This window comes from Brassica oleracea, chromosome C3 (assembly GCF_000695525.1).
Source record: "Brassica oleracea var. oleracea cultivar TO1000 chromosome C3, BOL, whole genome shotgun sequence".
NCBI classification, from domain to species: domain Eukaryota; kingdom Viridiplantae; phylum Streptophyta; class Magnoliopsida; order Brassicales; family Brassicaceae; genus Brassica; species Brassica oleracea.
The window spans coordinates 2265541-2282704 of record NC_027750.1 but is presented as its reverse complement, the minus strand read 5'-3'; the positions used below and the strand labels follow the sequence as shown (position 1 = coordinate 2282704).

Below are 17164 nucleotides of genomic sequence, written 5' to 3'. Positions count from 1 at the left end.
TACAATAGTTATGGCTTTTTGGGCCTGAACTTGATACTGTTAAGACTTTTTTGGTCGTTATTGGGTCCGAACGTTTTATTTAGTCGTTGACTCGTTGGTTGGTTATTGACAAAGAGACAAACGAACAAGGTTAGAGACCCCGAGAGAACACAGAATTGAACTCGCTGGTTGTCTTACAATTTTGAAAATTTTGAAAGGCCTATCTGGTTACCTCGGGAGCAAAAGTTCATGGACATTATTGGGGGATACTTTCAAAATAGTATTTTACTTGATTAACTTTGTATGTGTTGTTCTACCTTAACACAACTTTTTTTTCCGTGGTGCCCATCTAAACTAGATTAAGCGGTGGTCAGACGAACCAATTCTCCGAGGAACACCTCCGTCTGGCTGGGTTTGATTTATATAAGAAAAAATATAGCATCTGGTCATTGCTTCTTTTTTGCTAAATGATTCTTAACAGTGATTCCTCTGGAGATCCATGACTTGTTCTTGGGACATTTAGATGTGAGTAGCTTAAAAAAAAAGAACTTATTTATCATGTGAAAACCTTCTATGCATGGGCTATAATGGGCTTCAGCAGAGAGTTATCGGTTTGTTTTAAGGAACTTGTGTCCGGAAAAAGAGAAATAAAAGCTTCTTTTTTTTCTTAAAAAAAAAAAGAAAAAAAGTAGAAAAATCCACGAGCTAATGGAGTGTGAGACGCACGCAGTGTTGCAATGCGTGTGGTCGTGGAGAGATTATGCTACGGAGGAGGGTGAGCTGTCGTGGATCCCACATTTCTCTGAGATATGGTCCCCACACATCGGTTGTGTTTGGGGATAGACGCAACTCTTACCTCTATAAAAACATCCAGCGACTCGCTTATTTACGGGTATGACCTCGTTTTCCCCAGTATTTAAATATTCATGTCATCACGTAAGCTTGTTTGAAAATAACTGTTTTTTCAAAGAAGGATCTGACGGTCCAGATTTAACTAAGCTTCGTCAATATAAATATTCAGATCGTAACTTATTCATTCAATTATTGAGCCACTCTCCGTTCTTTCCTTCTCTATTTCTCTTACAACTTGATCCAGTCCCTCTCTCTCTCTCTTCCTCTTGTCCTTACAAACTCTTTATTCAAAATATTCAAGACTTTTACAGAGATCTTGAGAAATCTGGGTTACTCTGGCACAATATTTTTTTCTTCCAAGCTCGAAAATGTGTTTCAAAAATCTATAAGCGCAATAGAGGCCAGGAGATTTCTCTAGAGGGGTATTTTCGTCATTCTTGTCCCTGCCCCTTCCGTTCCGGCGAGCTTCACCGTCGGTCACATTAATTTTGCTTCACATTTGTAATAACGTGTCTATCAGTTTCGATGCAATCATGATGGAGACGGGAATGATTAGTCTAAAACAAATGGACAGAGTGTTCATCAAACCCGCCGCTGACCTGGCCAAAGTAAAATCTAAAGTCGAGAGAGAAATAAAAAAAAATATCAATGTGGCCCATGTCAGGCCGTTCAGATTTCAAAATTACTAATCTGCCCATGCTTTTCCCTCTCACATAAAATCAGCAAAAAAAGAAAAGAAAAAAGACAGACTTATGAATCAACGGCTACGAAAGTGTCCCTCGGATTGTTAACACGATCTGAACCGTCTATGTCAGATTACTCGGGCTGCTAGATCGGGCAACTTCACCAAACAGATCTCAACCGTCAGATCACAAATCAACGGTGGATTAAAACACTAAGAGTTTGTCGGGCAGACATCAATCTCCTTTAAGAAGAGATGTTCCTCACCTTCTTGTTCCTCGTTCTGCTCTCTCAAGACAAAAATAAAAACACACAAACTCTTTAAATCAATCAATCTTCCTGTTCTTTTCCCGATCGCCGGAATTTTTCTCCGGTGTCGTTAAAACTCTTCACTTCCTCCCCCTTTAAATCTCTATAAAGGTCTGACCTTTTGATCTAAGAGGAGAAGAAGAAAAGCGATTCCGTGAAATGATCTTGTGCCCTTATGTATGGCACCTGCGGTTTTGGCTAACCTAAACGAACCTTTGTTTCAGAGAAGACAATGCGACGCCGTTTTTATGAGGAAACACACTAACCACCCCGACGATTTCACCAACCCTAACCCTAATTCGAGCAACCAGTTTCGCGATGGAGGAGACTACGTTTCCTTCGATCTCGACTCCTACACCTCGATTCAGCTCAGGGAGCTGAAGAAGCGTCTCAATTTGGAGCTAGAGCAAGTTCGGTTCCTCAGGGAACGAATCGAATCGGGAGCCTTCACGACTCCAGCTCACGAAATTGGAGTTGCCAAGAAGACGACGACGAAGAAGAAGAAGAAGACTAGCCATGGAAGGTTGGATCTGGAGTCGGAGAAGGCGTTGAGGAGCACGATGTCGACGTGCGGTCAGATCTTGGCGAAGCTGATGAAGCACAAGTGGTCGTGGGTGTTCAACACGCCTGTCGACGTGTTGGGGTTAGGGCTTCACGACTATCATCTGATCGTGAAGAAGCCTATGGATCTTGGCACCGTGAAGACGAATCTTGAAAAGGGGTTTTATAGATCTCCCGTTGATTTCGCTTCAGATGTTAGGTTGACTTTTACGAATGCCTTGGCGTATAATCCGAAGGGGCAAGACGTTTATAAAATGGCTGAGAAGCTTCTGAGTCAGTTCGATGTTTGGTTTACTCCTACGCTGAAGAAGTTCGAGGCTCAACAACAGGCTCAGCAGCAGGGATCCTCTTCTCGTCTTCCTCTAGTGTCTGAACTCAACCAAAGACTGTCGGAGAATGCAAGGAAAGGACCTGAACAGATTTCAATAGCGAAAAAGTTGGATTCTTTGAAGCCGTTACCTACATTGCCTCCTCCAGTTATGGAGCTGCCACGTGTCCCATCTCCTCCTCCATCACCACCTCCCCAGCCGGTTGTTAGCAAAGTTGAAACGCCTCCTCCTCAACCGGTTAACCAAGTGGAAGCATCGCCTCTTGAGGTGGGAGAAGCGCCCAAGGGGAGGAAAGGGAAGTTACCGAAGCCTAAGGCTAAGGATCCAAACAAGCGAGAGATGACGATGGAAGAAAAGGCAAAGCTCGGTGTGAATCTACAGGAGCTGCCTCCTGAGAAGCTTGGACAGTTGATTCAGATTCTTAAGAAGAGAACCACGAATCTGCCTCAAGACGGAGACGAGATTGAGTTGGATATCGAGGAGTTGGACAATGAGACTCTATGGGAGCTTGATCGTTTTGTCACTAATTATAAAAAGATGGCGAGCAAGATTAAGAGACAAGGGTTTATTCAGAACTTGTCAACTCCGACGAGAAATATGGTAAGGGAAACTAATGGTCAAATGTGTCAGAGATCAGGCATTGTTTCTGTCTTGTTAGTAATGATCTTTATTTGTGTATGTTGTCATCAGCCTCCGGTGATGGAAATGGGAAGTGCTGAGAAGAGAGTGAGGAAAGGAGGGGATGGAGGAGAAGAGGATGTAGACATTGGGGAAGATATACCGATTGAGGATTATCCATCAGTGGAGATTGAAAGGGATGGTACAGCCGCCACTGCTGGGTCTAGTTCTTCTGGCAGCTCCAGTTCTAGTGGCGGTTCTTCTTCTAGTGGTAATGATTTTTCCTTTCATATGTTCAAATGTGATTTTTTTAAATATAAAATAATGTTTTTAATTGTCATCTTTTGCCTCATTATGTAGATTCAGAGTCAGGGAGCTCATCAGGAAGTGATTCAGATGCTGATAGTGTGCAATCGCCATTTGTGGAAGCAAAAGAATGAAAGTGGAAGAGGTGTTAGATTCCTAGGATGATAATGAAGTTGAATAGTTTCCTTTTTCTCTTTCAAGTTAAGGTTCTTTAGTTCTTTAGATTATTGGTGACTCGATGGACAGAGGTTGAGAGTGACCTTAGAGAAGATGAAGGAGGATCATTTGGTGGTGGGTTTTGTTCCTATTTGTCGCTTTTGTTTGAGCTTTTGTACAATGAATGAAGGAATCTCTGTTCGTTTTCTTTATAGAAGCATTGACTTATCTCACCCCCACTCACATCTCTGGATTTTGATTGATTAGACTACGCAAGACATGCTCAGTGAATCAAGGAAAAAGTTCAATTTTATATCTGAAAAGCATGGTACGAGGATGACTCTCTATTCAAGAAAAACGTTTTTGAGTAGAGACGAGATCAGTTTTAAAGAAAATGCATATGTTTCAAGCAGTAGCAACCAAGAGTCCGTTGTGCCTGAGAAGAGGCTCTGGGGAAGGTTCTCGTCCTCTGAACTCCACAAACACCTGCTCATTGTCACAACATCACAGATTTAGAGCGAACGGCTTTGAATCTATAGATATAGACGAGTAGAACCTAAAGGGCAATGAGAAAATTTACTTGTAGAGGCGCTTTTCCTCCTCCCAGAGCAAGTATAGTGTTTCTGAATCTCTGTCCTGTCTCTTTAACGGCCTGTGTTTCCAACACAAAGAGATGTTTACAAATCTGGAAAACCGAATTGAAGGTTCATATGATTTGTTTTGCAATAAATATATACCTTGATGTCATCTAATCCAGCATCTTCAAAAGCTGAAAACGCATCTGCAGACAAAACCTCCGCCCACTGCACCACAAAAGTTGTATTTAGAATTTCTACTATTGAATTATATAGAAGCAAGAATATATATGATAATACCTTGTAACTATAATATCCAGCTGCATAACCGCCTGACAAAACATGAAAACGTGAAAGAGTGTAAGAAACTACAGAACGACTAGTGTGTATGGCTGTCGTTTAAGGGCAGGGTTTTACCTGCAAATATATGGCTGAAGCTACAGAGGAATCTATCCTCAGGAAGGGGAGGGATGACTTGTGTTTTCATGGACACCCTTTGATCAACATCGTAAATAGACTCTGTCCCACCTGGCACATACTTTGTGTGTAGCTCCAGATCAACCGTAGCGAACTTCAACTGGAAACCAAACAAGAGTATATTAAGTGAAATGTGTTTCTTACAGATCCCCGGTGATACATATGAACATAAGCTATTTGGTATGATGTCCTGACCTGACGAAGACTAAGGGACCCTGCACGGAATGTTCTTGCAGCAAGGAGCTTCTTGTATACATTCTCAGGAAGAGTTTCCCCTGTTTGATAATGCTTAGCAATGCTCATTAAGGTCTCCCTGAAACCGCATACATATAACGTTCATTAGAAATTTACCAGTAAAAAATCCCTCTACGCAGCACTGAAATCACAGAGTTTGTAAATTAATAATCGACAAGGCAGTTGAACCCAAGTACCTGTGGTAGCACCAGTTCTCCATAAACTGTGAAGGTAATTCAACTGCATCCCACTCGATATTTCGGATGCCAGCAACTAGTCCCTCATCCTCTTTCGTCAGCATATGCTGGAGAGCATGACCAAATTCATGGAATACAGTCTCTACCTGTGAATCAGAGTGTTAACGATGATCGTGAGTCTTTGACCATGTATATAAGAGTAACACTATCAAGATTCATGTCATGCTCCTACACTAATGGAAAGCTACACATAGTGCGATAAGCTGTACCAACTGATTTTATTTACCTCACGGAATGTCATAAGGCTTGGCTTGTCACCAACCGGTGGAGTTTGGTTGCAGACCATTTGCGCAACAGGAAGCCGAACGGAGGAACCCTTCTGAGCCATGACTCGGCTACGGGAAAAAACTTCATCCATCCAAGCACCGTCTCTCTTTTCTGAAGGACGAGAGTATGGATCAAAGTAGAAATAAGCAGTTGGATTTCCAGAAGAATCTTTGATGCAGTAGAACCTAACGTCGCTGTTCCAGACCTTCAAGGCAATGATATATAACATGTTAACAAAGATAATAACATGATGAACATAAGGAGAATCACAACAGACTAGGCTCCAAATTATACCGGAGCAACACCATCCGCCGGTGCTACATCAATTCCAAAAAGGGTCTTAGCTAGACCGAAAAGCCCATCCATAACCTTTGGCAGTGAGAAATAGGGTCGCAGTTCTTCCTGCAAGAAATACGAGCAGTGACTGATAAGCGATCAAGAGTTTCAAAACAATATAGTTGTATCGCAAGCTAAAGAAAGGGACAAGTACCTCATTGATATCATATTTCGATTCACGGAGCCTCTCACTCCAGAAAGTGATGTCCCAGTGAGTCAAACTGTCAGCTTCTGCAGCACCTTGGTCCTTTGCAAAACTCTTAAGGTCTTCTATGTCTGTGTCCACATGAACATTAATTAGATTGTAAGGGTAACAACTACATACTTTGTTGGATAGATAAATGCAATAGTAGCCTACTTCACTAGGAGTTACCTTGAACAGCAGGAGCCCAAGAAGCACTGCGAAGCTTTTCTAATAGCTCATCTGCTGTCTCTACAGTAGCCATTTTCGTGGCCATGCTTACCTGGACTAGGAGAGTCACATTAAAATAACGCCTACGAGTAAAGGAGAGTAATTTGACTTAATTAGATGACTGTACCTCAGCGTAATTGCTGTAACCAAGAAGCTTAGCCTTTTCCAATCGGAGCTTCAAGATTTGGTCGATGATTGCAGTATTATCTAATTCACCCGACGAGGCACGAGATAAGTAAGCACGATAAACCTCCTCACGCAGAGCACGATTTGTTGCATGTTGCATGACGGGGAGGTAACTAGGAGCATCCAGTGTAATGAGCCATGGTCCAGCGTCAGCAGTTGCATTTTCATGGCCCTTGTGTCATAAATCAAGAGGCATCAGCAACTGGAAAAACAATGTAAAACGACATGAAACTTTATCTTTCCGTTATTGTCCATACCTTGGAAACAGCTGCTTGCGCAAATAGCCCAAGTGCAGATGGTGGCAAACCCTCGATGTCTTTCTTGTCTGTTATCAACTTTTCAAACTTCTTTGTAGCGTCCAAAACATTCTCAGAAAACTTATGGGAAAGTTTCTCGAGTTCCTGTATTGGAAAGCGTCAGTTCAAATACGCAGATGATATTTAACTAATCACACGGAACCCATGCTTAAGGACATGGAGCTGTGACAAACCTAAATACATTAACTAAACAAACTGACATTTAATCGTCTAGACAAACCTGTTCAATTTTGTTAAACTCTTCTCTCTTGTCATCTTCAAGAGCAATACCACTGAGAACCGCCTCCTTTATTTGTGCTGAAAACAAACGAATACCATAGTTAGCACATTATCTCTAAACGCTGAAACTTAAAATTGAAAGGGAATAACAAATTGTGTTCTTGGTTATGTTTCAGTTATAGTTACTTACCTTCTACTAATCGTTGACGAGCTTCCATCAGTGTATTCCAGTCTGGAGATTCTCGAATAGACTTAAATGCATTGTAAATCGGTTTGCTCTGTCCCAACCTGAGCTGGAACTTCACTTTCTCTGGCTGTAGATGAAAGCATGATTAGAAAACCAAGAAAATGAATCCTAATCCATTGAGCAAACTATCATTTTCCGCATTTGATGTAAAAGTTTAATGGCAATCAAAACACATGTAGACACCAGAATAAATAATCTCAATCAAACAATTATAATCTCCTTTACCTGAACTTCTTCAATGGCAGCACGAAGCTCAGGTGTGTCCTTAACAGCCTTAAGGTGATTGATCATCCCCCAAACAACGGTTAAGCGATCAATGATCTTCTCCAACGGCTCCACTAGCTTTGGCCATGAAGGCTCCACGGTTTTCTCTAGCTGCTCCAATTCAGCTTCCTGGATAAAAACATCACGATCGTGATTCTCACATTTGTCAACAACATCTACATACATGCGATCACATCAACAAATCGAATAACATAGACAACAGATTCGTACGAGCTGGTGCAACAGAGCACGGATCCCGGGTCTGACGTGGTGAGCATCGACGACGTCGAACGGAGGGAACTCAAAGTTCTGCAACAGAGGATTCGAGGAGAGAGAGTCTTCAGAAGCCATTGAAGGAGACGAACGAGAGAGAGGATGAGAGTTTGGAGGTAGTGCAGGTTGGATCTGGGAGACGGACAGAAAGTACAAGAAGCTAAAGCTGATGGGCTGATTTTATGATTAAAGTAAAGTTAAGGGCGAAAATGATAATAATAAAAACTTGGGCTTGCGTTTAAGAGAAATTTTTGCAAACGGTCCTTCTGATATTTTACGAACGTGCATACCAAGAGTTCGACGAAATGACCTTTTCGTGATAAGTGATGTGTTACTGATAAGTCGTTTTCTGAACTGCATGATCCATGGTTACAACTTACAAACATTATAATCTCATTTCTACTTTCTTTTAAAGTTTCACATGATTACATCACTTTCAAAGATAATGTTTTTTTGGTGTTGGTTGATTCTTGCACGTAGGATAAGAGTTATACTACAATTATGATAACCATTTGTTTATTCTTAATGTCAATTATATTGCTTTCTCATTAGAATTCTTTTTAGTGGTAACAGATAGACTTTTAGTTGACAAAACAAAGAAAACAAAAACTACGGTTAGAAGATTGATGGTAGTTTTATGCTGAGGTTGAGCTGGCTCTTCAGATGAGCTTATTTTTCTAATCCAGGTTTTGTCATTGACTTGGAGGAAGTTGTTTTCATATCCATTTGGTTCTTCATAAAATATACATCCGTACAGTTTTGTTTATTCTCAAAAAGTCTCAAGACTTTTTCCTTTCTATGTACTTTTATCTTGTAGGGTTTTTAAATGTTGCAGGCCATGGTTCTTACTTACTGTGCATTGACATGTTCCTAAGTCTACAGTTAAACCGCCTGTGTTGTTGGTGACCATTCGTCTCTTGTTCAAAACCATGGTGGTTGTTCTGTGCATAAACTAGCTCTGTGGAAAAGGTAAGTGTTAATGGTCCACTTTTCCTTGTGGTTCTGCTGGTAAACTTTATTTTTGAAGTCACATTGCCTGGATTAAATGATGTTTTGTCTTTTGATATGCCTTGTGATTATCTTAAGCTACAATCTAGGATGAGCACTCAAAACATGTCTTCCACATTTTAATAATCCTTTCATGTCATATTCATTAGAATATATTCAATTTGGATTTTGATTTGTTTACTCTTAAGGTCAACTATTGTTGTTGTGACCTGATGATTGTTTATAACTTTGTGTATTTGGGATCAGGCTGATCAGTAGCAATCATTCTGCGTCTTGCGGTTTAGTCGTTGACTTTCTGCTGTGAAGTATACATATCAATAGCACCAAATTGGTCTCTTTGTGTTAATTGCAAAATGGCCAACTCAATCTTCTTGTTTTCCTTTGTTTCGTTTCTCCCTTTTGTCTGTTCAGTTCACTTCAACATACCTCGTTTCGGGTCAGATATTTCTGAAGTAGTGTACCAAGGAGATGCAAGAGCTAACGGCGCTGTTGAGCTTACCAACATTGACTCCACTTGCCGTTCCGGTTGGGCTACTTACGGTAAAAAGATACCTCTATGGGATCCTGAGATCGGCAAGCCTTCTGATTTCACTACCAGCTTCTCCTTCAGGATCGACACTCGTGGTGTTGCGTTCGGTAACTACGGCCACGGCTTCGCTTTCTTCCTCGCTCCAGCCGGAATCCAAATGCCTCCCAACTCAGCTGGTGGTTTCTTGGGTCTGTTCAACGAAACCAACGTGCTCTCTTCTTCTTACCCGCTCGTCCACGTCGAGTTTGATACCTTTACTAATACAAACTGGGATCCTCTCGACATGAAGTCTCACGTGGGAATCAACAACAACTCTCTCGTCTCTTCCAACGTAACTTCTTGGAACGCTTCCTCGCACAGCAGAGACATAGGCCGCGTGGTGATCGTCTACGATTCCGCTAGGAGAAACTTGAGCGTCTCTTGGAGATACGACACGACGTCTGATCCGAAGGAGAACTCGAGCCTTTCTTACATCATCGATCTTTCGAAGGTGCTGCCATCAGAAGTCACTGTTGGGTTTAGTGCGACGTCTGGTGGGTCCACCGAAGGGAATAGACTTCTGTCGTGGGAGTACAGCTCAAGCCTTGAACTAATAAGAGATGATGATGTCGAGAAAACTGAAAAAGACAGGAAATGGTTGATGGTTGATCATCGGTGTTTCGGCTTCTGGCTTTGTCTTGCTGACGTTTCTCGCTGTCTCCCTCATCGTCTTCTTGAAAAGGAAGAAGAGAGCAGAGGAGACAGGGAACTTGACATCGATAAACGAAGATCTCGAAAGAGGAGCAGGGCCGAGAAAGTTTACTTACAGAGAACTCGCATCAGCTGCTAACAACTTCTCTGACGATAGGAAGCTTGGGGAAGGAGGGTTCGGAGCGGTTTACAAAGGCTACTTAAACGGCTTAGACATGATGGTTGCGGTGAAGAAGTTCGCAGGCGGGTCTAAGCAGGGGAAAAGAGAGTTCATAACGGAGGTGAAGATAATCAGCAGCTTGAGACATCGGAACCTTGTGCATCTCATCGGTTGGTGCCACGAGAAAGACGAGTTTCTAATGGTAGACGAGTTCATGCCAAACGGTAGCTTAGACGCTCACTTATTTGGTAAAAAGCCGCATCTCGCTTGGGCCGTGAGGTGCAAGGTAACTCTAGGTATAGCCTCTGCTCTGCTTTATCTACACGAGGAGTGGGAGCAGTGCGTTGTGCATAGAGATATTAAAGCGAGTAACGTGATGCTTGACTCTAATTTCAACGCCAAGCTTGGTGATTTCGGGCTGGCTAGGCTGATGGACCACGAGCTGGGCCCGCAGACCACGGGGTTGGCGGGAACGTTCGGTTACATGGCTCCTGAGTACATAAGCACGGGGAGGGCGAGCAAAGAGTCTGATGTTTATAGCTTTGGTGTTGTCACGTTGGAGATTGTGACGGGGAGAAAGTCTGTTGATCCGAGGCAAGGAAGAGTGGAGCCTGAAACGAGCCTTGTGGAGAGAGTGTGGGACTTGTATGGGAGAGGAGAATTGATCACAGCCGTTGATGAGAAACTTGAGGTTGATGGTTTTTGATAAGATGCAAGCGGAGTGTCTTATGGTTGTGGGGATGTGGTGTGCTCATCCTGATAGGAACTCGAGGCCTTGGATAAAACAAGCGATCCAGGTGTTGAGTTTGGAAGCACCGCGCGTTGCCTCATCTTCCGAGTAAAATGCCTGTTGCTAGTTATCATGTGTCGTCTTCGAGTACTGGAACATCGGTTAGCTCTGGTGGAGCTGCGACAGCAACGTTTTCAAGTGCTCAACTTGGTCGTTGAGTAAGATCTCTGTTGCTTTTTGTACTTTTGTTTCTTTCTTTGTGTGGATATATATATGCGTGTGTTTGTATTGTGTTCTTGCGTCTGTGTAATTTGATATTCATTGTTCCTGTTACTCTTGCTTGTGAAACAAGTTTCTTTAATTAAAGATATTAATTCCTATCTCAGAAGGCTTTGGAAGACAAAAAAAAAAAAGAAATCAAAAACTTAAATTTGTCGCGCCAGGTAGGGGTCGAACCTACGGCCTTCTGCTTAGGAAACAGACGCTCTATCCACTGAGCTACAGGCGCTTCTTGTTGGCATACATACTTCTAGAAAATATCATATTTTATTGCAACTTCTCAGATTGGTGAGTTTAGTGGCCATTTAATTTAACTAACCCGGTTAAACAAAGTCGGTCCTAAGATTTTGGAAGCTATAAAAACCATGGAAAACTCATTCAGACATGAAAGAATGGTTAGTAATGCAGTTTGAGATCGTCGATGTGAAGAAGAAGGCACATCATTATAGTTTTAAACGAAGCCTTAAAAGAACACTAGTCTCATGAAGATATATACAGCGAACAACTGTTCTCAGCTCTTCCACTTTTTCAAGATAAAATATTTTTTTCATCCGGGAGACAGGCTCGACGGTATAACGATAATAGAAAGCGATAATAGAAAGCAAAGTACAGTGCCCTGATACATAGAAGAAAGGATAACGAAACCACCCCTAATTCCCGAAAACCTACCATTTTCACCACCGAGTTTATAATTTGATACAATAATAACCCCAACTGTTTTCAGCTCTTCCACTTTTCACCCCCATCTACTCCTGCCTAAACAACAGTTAATGAAACCCAAAAAAAAATAGACGCAAGCGAGATTTTCATATTCTTCTAATCAGCTTATAGGTTAGCCATAATCAGGAAGTTGTATCCCTTAAAAGACTATTAAGAACTTAACCAAACAAAAACAGACTCCAAATCACATGTCGATTCTAGTAAGACTGATTAGGCCAGAGGAAGAACTCAGCTGCTGCATTTGGCGCCATTAGTCCCATTGAGCTTTGAACGTTGGAGTTATTATTAGAGTCCGTCGAATCAGAAGCTGCATTCGCCGGAAAATGCTGGAAAAAGTTCTGTTGTTGCTGCTGCTGCTGTTGATGATGGTAAAGAGAAGCTGCTTCAAAAGGGATTCCACATGGAATCATCTGAGACTGAGAGGCTGAGCTAGGACAAAGAGCGAAGTTAATGCTACTGTCATTGGGAGAGGACTGAAGCTGTTGATGTTGTTGCTGAAAATGGTGGAGTTGATGATGACCGATGATAGGTTTCTGCTCAGATTCTAAAGAGAGCTTGAGACGTTTTGCTGCACCACCGATAGGAAGTGCACTCTTCATGATGGCTTCAACGTCGTAACGGTTCATCTCAAAGTTGGTTACAGCGTTTATTCCTCTGAATTTGATCGCTGCTATGTCGTATGCCTCAGCTGCTTCCTCTTCCGTTGCTACAACACCAACACCAAAAAAAAAAAAATAATATTTAGAACCTTAGCTTGGTGATTTTAATATCTTTATTGAAGTTTATTGATTTGACTTACCAAAGGTTCCGAGGTAAAGATCTTTGTTGCCGGCAACACGGCCTATCCTAGCTTGCCAACGTCCTTGTTGATGATGTCTTGTTACACCTCGGTACATGGAAGCTCCTCTAGAGAATCCACTACTCTTCCTGTAATTATATCGGTTATTATAAAAAATACACATATATATAAACCTTTGACACAAAAAAAGGGTCTTGTTTATGGATCTTACCTTCTAAGGGAAGCAATGAACTCTTGTTTGGTCATGTGCTTCATTTGCTCTAATTCTTTTGAGTAGTTCGTAATCTAAAAATCATTATAAGAAATTAGCAAATCGTGACCAATATAAATAAAAAACACTAACGGACCAAATCAGAAGAGGAGAAGGAAGGTACGTACAGGAAAATTGGTGGTAGCAGCAGTATTCCAGTACTTCAGAGCTGCTAGATCGTAAGCTCGTGCTGCCTTATCTTCTTTGTCATATCCACCTGAATATTTCACAAAAGAAACAGTTTTATTATGCATGTCGATTATTGTTTATTGATCTTGTAAGAACTGACTAGTTGAGATATTGTTCTTACCCAAGTATACTGTTGATTTAAGCAAAAGCCGGTATCCATCAATGGCACATGCGTACAAAAGAGGAAAGTATTTAGACAACGGAATGATCAAAATGCTTAAAGGAGATGTAACAAATATTACCAAAGAAATTCTATTAGTCTAACATTGGTTCTGTTATGCAAGAAAATAATGCAGACCATGTAAAGGGAAATTAAATATCAACCACAATGTTATGTTTCAGATTCTTTTTGGATATTTTGAAACCGGTCATAATACTCAGAAAGCAAAAGTGAGAGAATTTGAAAATATACAAACAAAAAGAGAGAGAATGGAAGTCTTGGATGTGGTCAAACCCTAGATCCCCACTCTTGTTGGTGGAGGTGGTACTGGTAGCCCAAAGCAAGAACATATATAAAAATAAAGTAAAAGCTACTGAGAATATTCAGACTTTGCTTTGTTGATGTGAACTCTACATGTAAATCAATCTGACACCTTATGGACAGCAGAAACACTTCAAATCTTTTCAATTTTCATTTAAATTTTCATCTATTTTCACTGAAGTAGCATCATGTTTTGCACTTAAGACATAAATTAAAAATAACCTCTAACAAACCCAGGTACTCTTCACTTCAACCCCTATGAAGCTAAATACTGAAGAAACAGGCCAATGGTCTCACATCACATGCCTACTACATAACATCAAATCATATAGTATATGCTTAACAATATGTAGGTGAAGAAAAAATGTGGGATTATAGGGTCAAAGTGGGACCAAAAACATGTCAATCAAAGAAACAGAGGTTGCATCATATAGGCAATGCCATTGGGACCCAGTGTATGTACCTTTAGGCTGAAATGAAAGAATTTTGAAAATGTAACAGAGACAAAGGAACAAAATGGCGGCACCCTTCGGCTAAATATATGGAAATTCAACGAACAACAGCTATATCTTATAGTATTATATTTCATACCCTTCTTTTTTATCCCTAAGTTCTGACTCAAAAGTATTGTCAAAGTTAAAAACTTTGGCTACCCTTAGCAAATGTAGTCACCCAAAGTTTCAATCAATCATCATAATAAAGATGTAGACAGATCAATAAAATAAAAGGAAAAAGGTAAAGCTTCTTTTGAATCTTGCATTCAATTTCATTGACAAACTTATCCTATAGCTCACTCTTCTTAATCCTTCTAAATCCCACTTGGGGACAAGGGGAAAAAACACCAAGGATTCACAACCAAAACAGCATATGCCTAAACGACATATATGTAAAACCAAAATAACCACACGAGATTGCAATTCTTGACGTCAAGAAAGATTGTAAGTTTGTAACAGTGATGAAATCAAATAGATTGAAAAGAAAAAATATATACCTTGACGTCCTTTCCTGGCCTGACCTTCTCGCCTACAGCTATTATCCCATAGATGAGCTTCATACCTTCCCGTCCATCTATGTCTGCATCAATCAAAATTCACATTAATACTTCATTTAATTACCAAAAAAATAAAAACTTCAGTCAATGGCTTTGACTAATGACAACACAACTCCTTTGACTCTTCTTGTTTTTGAGCATACCTTGTAACTCCTCGGTAAATGGAAGTCCTTTGTCCAAACGTATCAGCGACCTTCTTGTTAGAAGAATCTGATCTTTCCACTGCCACAACAGGCTTCTCCTTCTCAGAATCTGTCTTCTCTCTGTTGTTATTGTTGATGATTCTCTCACCGTTGTTATTACCACGGTAGTTATACTCGGAAATCTTATTATTATCATTACTCGCGTGATTATTAGTGTTGTTAATGTTAACCCCAAGTGACAAAACTCCTCCGGTGTTAGCTCCACCGTGAATAAAACCAAGCTCCTGACCAGAAGACTCCACCACGTGTCCCAAATATTCTCCTGCGAGATGAGTCCGGCTCATTGAAACCGAGTCGTCGACTTCAGAACCGGAGTTCGTTGAAAAAGCGGTTTGAAAACCGGTCATGGTTTTGAAATCGTGGTTATGATCAGAGTAAAACCCGGTTTGGTTCTGGTGGTGACGTGGATCGTAGATATGAGTGAGGGAAGAAGAGTCTTGTGTCTCTGTTTGGCTGTTGTCGGAGTAACGGAAGTCACCGAGAAAATCTTCTAGCTTTGGGATATGGTTCTGAGAATGATTCTGTGAGTCCACGAAGGATGTTAGGATTGTTGAATCCGCCATAGAAGCTGTTATCTGAGCTTCTTCTTCTTCCTGAGGCTTTTGATTCGTCCAACCTACATACAAAGAAGTCTTTATTTTTTCCGTATGAGAAAAGAAAAAAACTATTTTTTTTCTTTTGCCTTTTGTCGGAAACAGACAAAGTCAGTCAGAGAAGAACACGAGGGAAGCTGAGTTCAGCACAACTCGGTTTATAGGATAAAGCATTTAAGCTACCAAGTCGGTTACTAGAGCCTATACTATGTTAAACTACAATCATTTCGTGTTTCGTTTAGTACCTCAAAGATAAAAAGAAAGAAGTAGTTTATTTTATATTATTACCATAGAAATTATCGAGGAGGTAAGGAGATGAGGCGGCGGAAGAAGCGTCATAGGACACGAACTGAGACTGATCAGATGACCTCAACATCTCCATTGGTGACAAAGAAAACGTTAACCAGTTCGTCATCGGAGCCATCTAGTTCACTTTTTGTGCTTTCTCTCTCTTGTTTGTTGTTGTTGTTCTTCTTCTTCGGTAGATCCTGGTAAAGATTTGATTATATTAGTAAAAAAATTAGGAGAGAGAATGGAACCGCCTATAAATTTCTATACTGGTTCTTCAGAAAAGGACAAAAGAGATTTAAGTAGAAATCCAGAAAAAAAAGGTTATTCTTTTATAAAGACAAATACAAACCTGATCAAGCGTTACACTAAGCTTTCAGAGAACTGCATTTGTGGGAAGAAGACTAATATATGAAATACTTGTAGGAAACGATAATCACGAGGTTATTTATCAAAAGATCTATCTATTCTATTGGATGTAAACAGTTGTCCGAGGAGAAGAGAAAAGAAGATGGGAAGCAGAAGCTCTTTAAGGATCGTCTGAGACGTCTACTTATAAAGAAAGGAGAGGGGGAGGGAGAAAGGAGATGGGGCGCTCGTTTTATTTAATCAAAAATAATAATAATAATGCAGTTGCAGTAGAGAGAGAGAGAGAGTGTGCATGTAGAGTTAGGAGAGAGAGAGAGAGAGAGAGAGAGAGAGAGAGAGAGTTTTAGAAAAAATACAGCGGTTACTTCTGTGTCGCCCGGCGTAATACAGGAGAGAGAGATATCTATTCTAGCTTTGTAATTGTGTTGTTTTGAAGGTGATCCCCTCTATATTATTTGTGAAATATTACAATTTTTTTTTTGTAACCACGTATTGTCACTATTTTTAGAATTATTAAAAAAATAGGTTGATCCATCTAGTTATATAATAAGCTTTTTATTAAACTAACCATAAATTCATTATTAAATATCATTTATTATTTTTTTAAATAAAGATTACGGAATTACCTAATGTGGGTAAAGTATATATGACAATTAATGATTTTGAATAATAAAGATCTATAAAAAAATGTATCTTCTATCAAATTTGTTTAATTTAAAACTATTAAAATATTTTTTTTAAAAACACAATAACCATATTATAAAAATTTAGATTTTTTTGTATATGTTATATTTTGAATTTTAAAAAATGACTATAAATTACTAAAACTGTTAAAAGTCTCACATTCAAATTTTGCGATCCATGGTTTAAAATTTTTGTTATAACAAAATACAAATGATTACAAAATCATATAAATAAAAGTCTAATTTAATTAATCATTAAGATTTAAAATATATATATATATATATAT

The 17164-nt window shown here is 40.1% G+C and overlaps 4 protein-coding genes and 1 non-coding gene across 5 annotated transcripts; 2 read left to right on the top strand and 3 right to left on the bottom strand.

Annotated features, from left to right (window-relative positions):
• The first annotated feature begins 1784 nt into the window (after positions 1-1784).
• LOC106334768 (transcription factor GTE2-like) lies at positions 1785-4002 on the top strand. Its single transcript, XM_013773124.1, has 3 exons — positions 1785-3311; positions 3402-3600; positions 3690-4002. Exons 1-3 carry the CDS (start codon positions 2001-2003, stop codon positions 3767-3769), a joined length of 1590 nt encoding a protein of 529 aa, XP_013628578.1. The 5' UTR covers positions 1785-2000; the 3' UTR covers positions 3770-4002.
• An 80-nt stretch (positions 4003-4082) lies between these two features.
• On the bottom strand, positions 4083-8035 carry LOC106334767 (probable cytosolic oligopeptidase A). The gene is made up of 17 exons (XM_013773123.1): positions 7814-8035; positions 7544-7711; positions 7262-7385; positions 7073-7149; positions 6793-6936; positions 6477-6707; positions 6311-6401; positions 6092-6213; positions 5896-6003; positions 5561-5806; positions 5275-5420; positions 5039-5156; positions 4784-4943; positions 4667-4698; positions 4529-4594; positions 4372-4443; positions 4083-4277 (listed from the first exon to the last, which is right to left on the bottom strand). The coding sequence occupies exons 1-17, from the start codon at positions 7931-7933 to the stop codon at positions 4197-4199; spliced, it is 2106 nt and encodes a 701-aa protein (XP_013628577.1). The 5' UTR covers positions 7934-8035; the 3' UTR covers positions 4083-4196.
• A 1181-nt stretch (positions 8036-9216) lies between these two features.
• LOC106334084 (L-type lectin-domain containing receptor kinase IX.1-like) lies at positions 9217-11190 on the top strand. Its single transcript, XM_013772435.1, is given in 4 exon segments — positions 9217-10032; positions 10034-10942; positions 10944-11063; positions 11065-11190. Coding segments are annotated over 4 exon segments (1971 nt in total).
• A 217-nt stretch (positions 11191-11407) lies between these two features.
• On the bottom strand, positions 11408-11480 carry TRNAR-CCU. Its single transcript has one exon. It is a non-coding gene; the product is annotated as a tRNA-Arg (tRNA).
• Positions 11481-11848: 368 nt separating this feature from the next.
• LOC106329222 (AP2-like ethylene-responsive transcription factor AIL6) lies at positions 11849-16495 on the bottom strand. The gene is made up of 9 exons (XM_013767843.1): positions 16178-16495; positions 15826-16025; positions 14885-15560; positions 14682-14764; positions 13331-13339; positions 13149-13237; positions 12982-13055; positions 12771-12898; positions 11849-12677 (listed from the first exon to the last, which is right to left on the bottom strand). The coding sequence occupies exons 2-9, from the start codon at positions 15959-15961 to the stop codon at positions 12169-12171; spliced, it is 1704 nt and encodes a 567-aa protein (XP_013623297.1). The 5' UTR covers positions 15962-16025; positions 16178-16495; the 3' UTR covers positions 11849-12168.
• Positions 16496-17164: the final 669 nt, after the last annotated feature.

Bases quoted from the DNA above. Each gene is read 5' to 3' on its own strand.
- LOC106334768 (XM_013773124.1), top strand. From the start codon at position 2,001: ATGGCACCTGCGGTTTTGGCTAACCTAAACGAACCTTTGTTTCAGAGA. The intron at 3,312-3,401 runs GTAAGGGAAACT...TGTTGTCATCAG, and splicing joins CAACTCCGACGAGAAATATG to CCTCCGGTGATGGAAATGGG. The intron at 3,601-3,689 runs GTAATGATTTTT...CTCATTATGTAG, and splicing joins TGGCGGTTCTTCTTCTAGTG to ATTCAGAGTCAGGGAGCTCA.
- LOC106334767 (XM_013773123.1), bottom strand. From the start codon at position 7,933: ATGGCTTCTGAAGACTCTCTCTCCTCGAATCCTCTGTTGCAGAACTTT. The intron at 6,708-6,792 runs GTATGGACAATA...TTATGACACAAG, and splicing joins CGCAAGCAGCTGTTTCCAAG to GGCCATGAAAATGCAACTGC. The intron at 4,595-4,666 runs GTATTATCATAT...TTTGTGGTGCAG, and splicing joins CTGGATATTATAGTTACAAG to TGGGCGGAGGTTTTGTCTGC.
- LOC106329222 (XM_013767843.1), bottom strand. From the start codon at position 15,961: ATGGCTCCGATGACGAACTGGTTAACGTTTTCTTTGTCACCAATGGAG. The intron at 13,056-13,148 runs GTACGTACCTTC...AATGATTTTTAG, and splicing joins CTGCTACCACCAATTTTCCT to ATTACGAACTACTCAAAAGA. The intron at 12,678-12,770 runs GTAAGTCAAATC...TTGGTGTTGTAG, and splicing joins TCTTTACCTCGGAACCTTTG to CAACGGAAGAGGAAGCAGCT.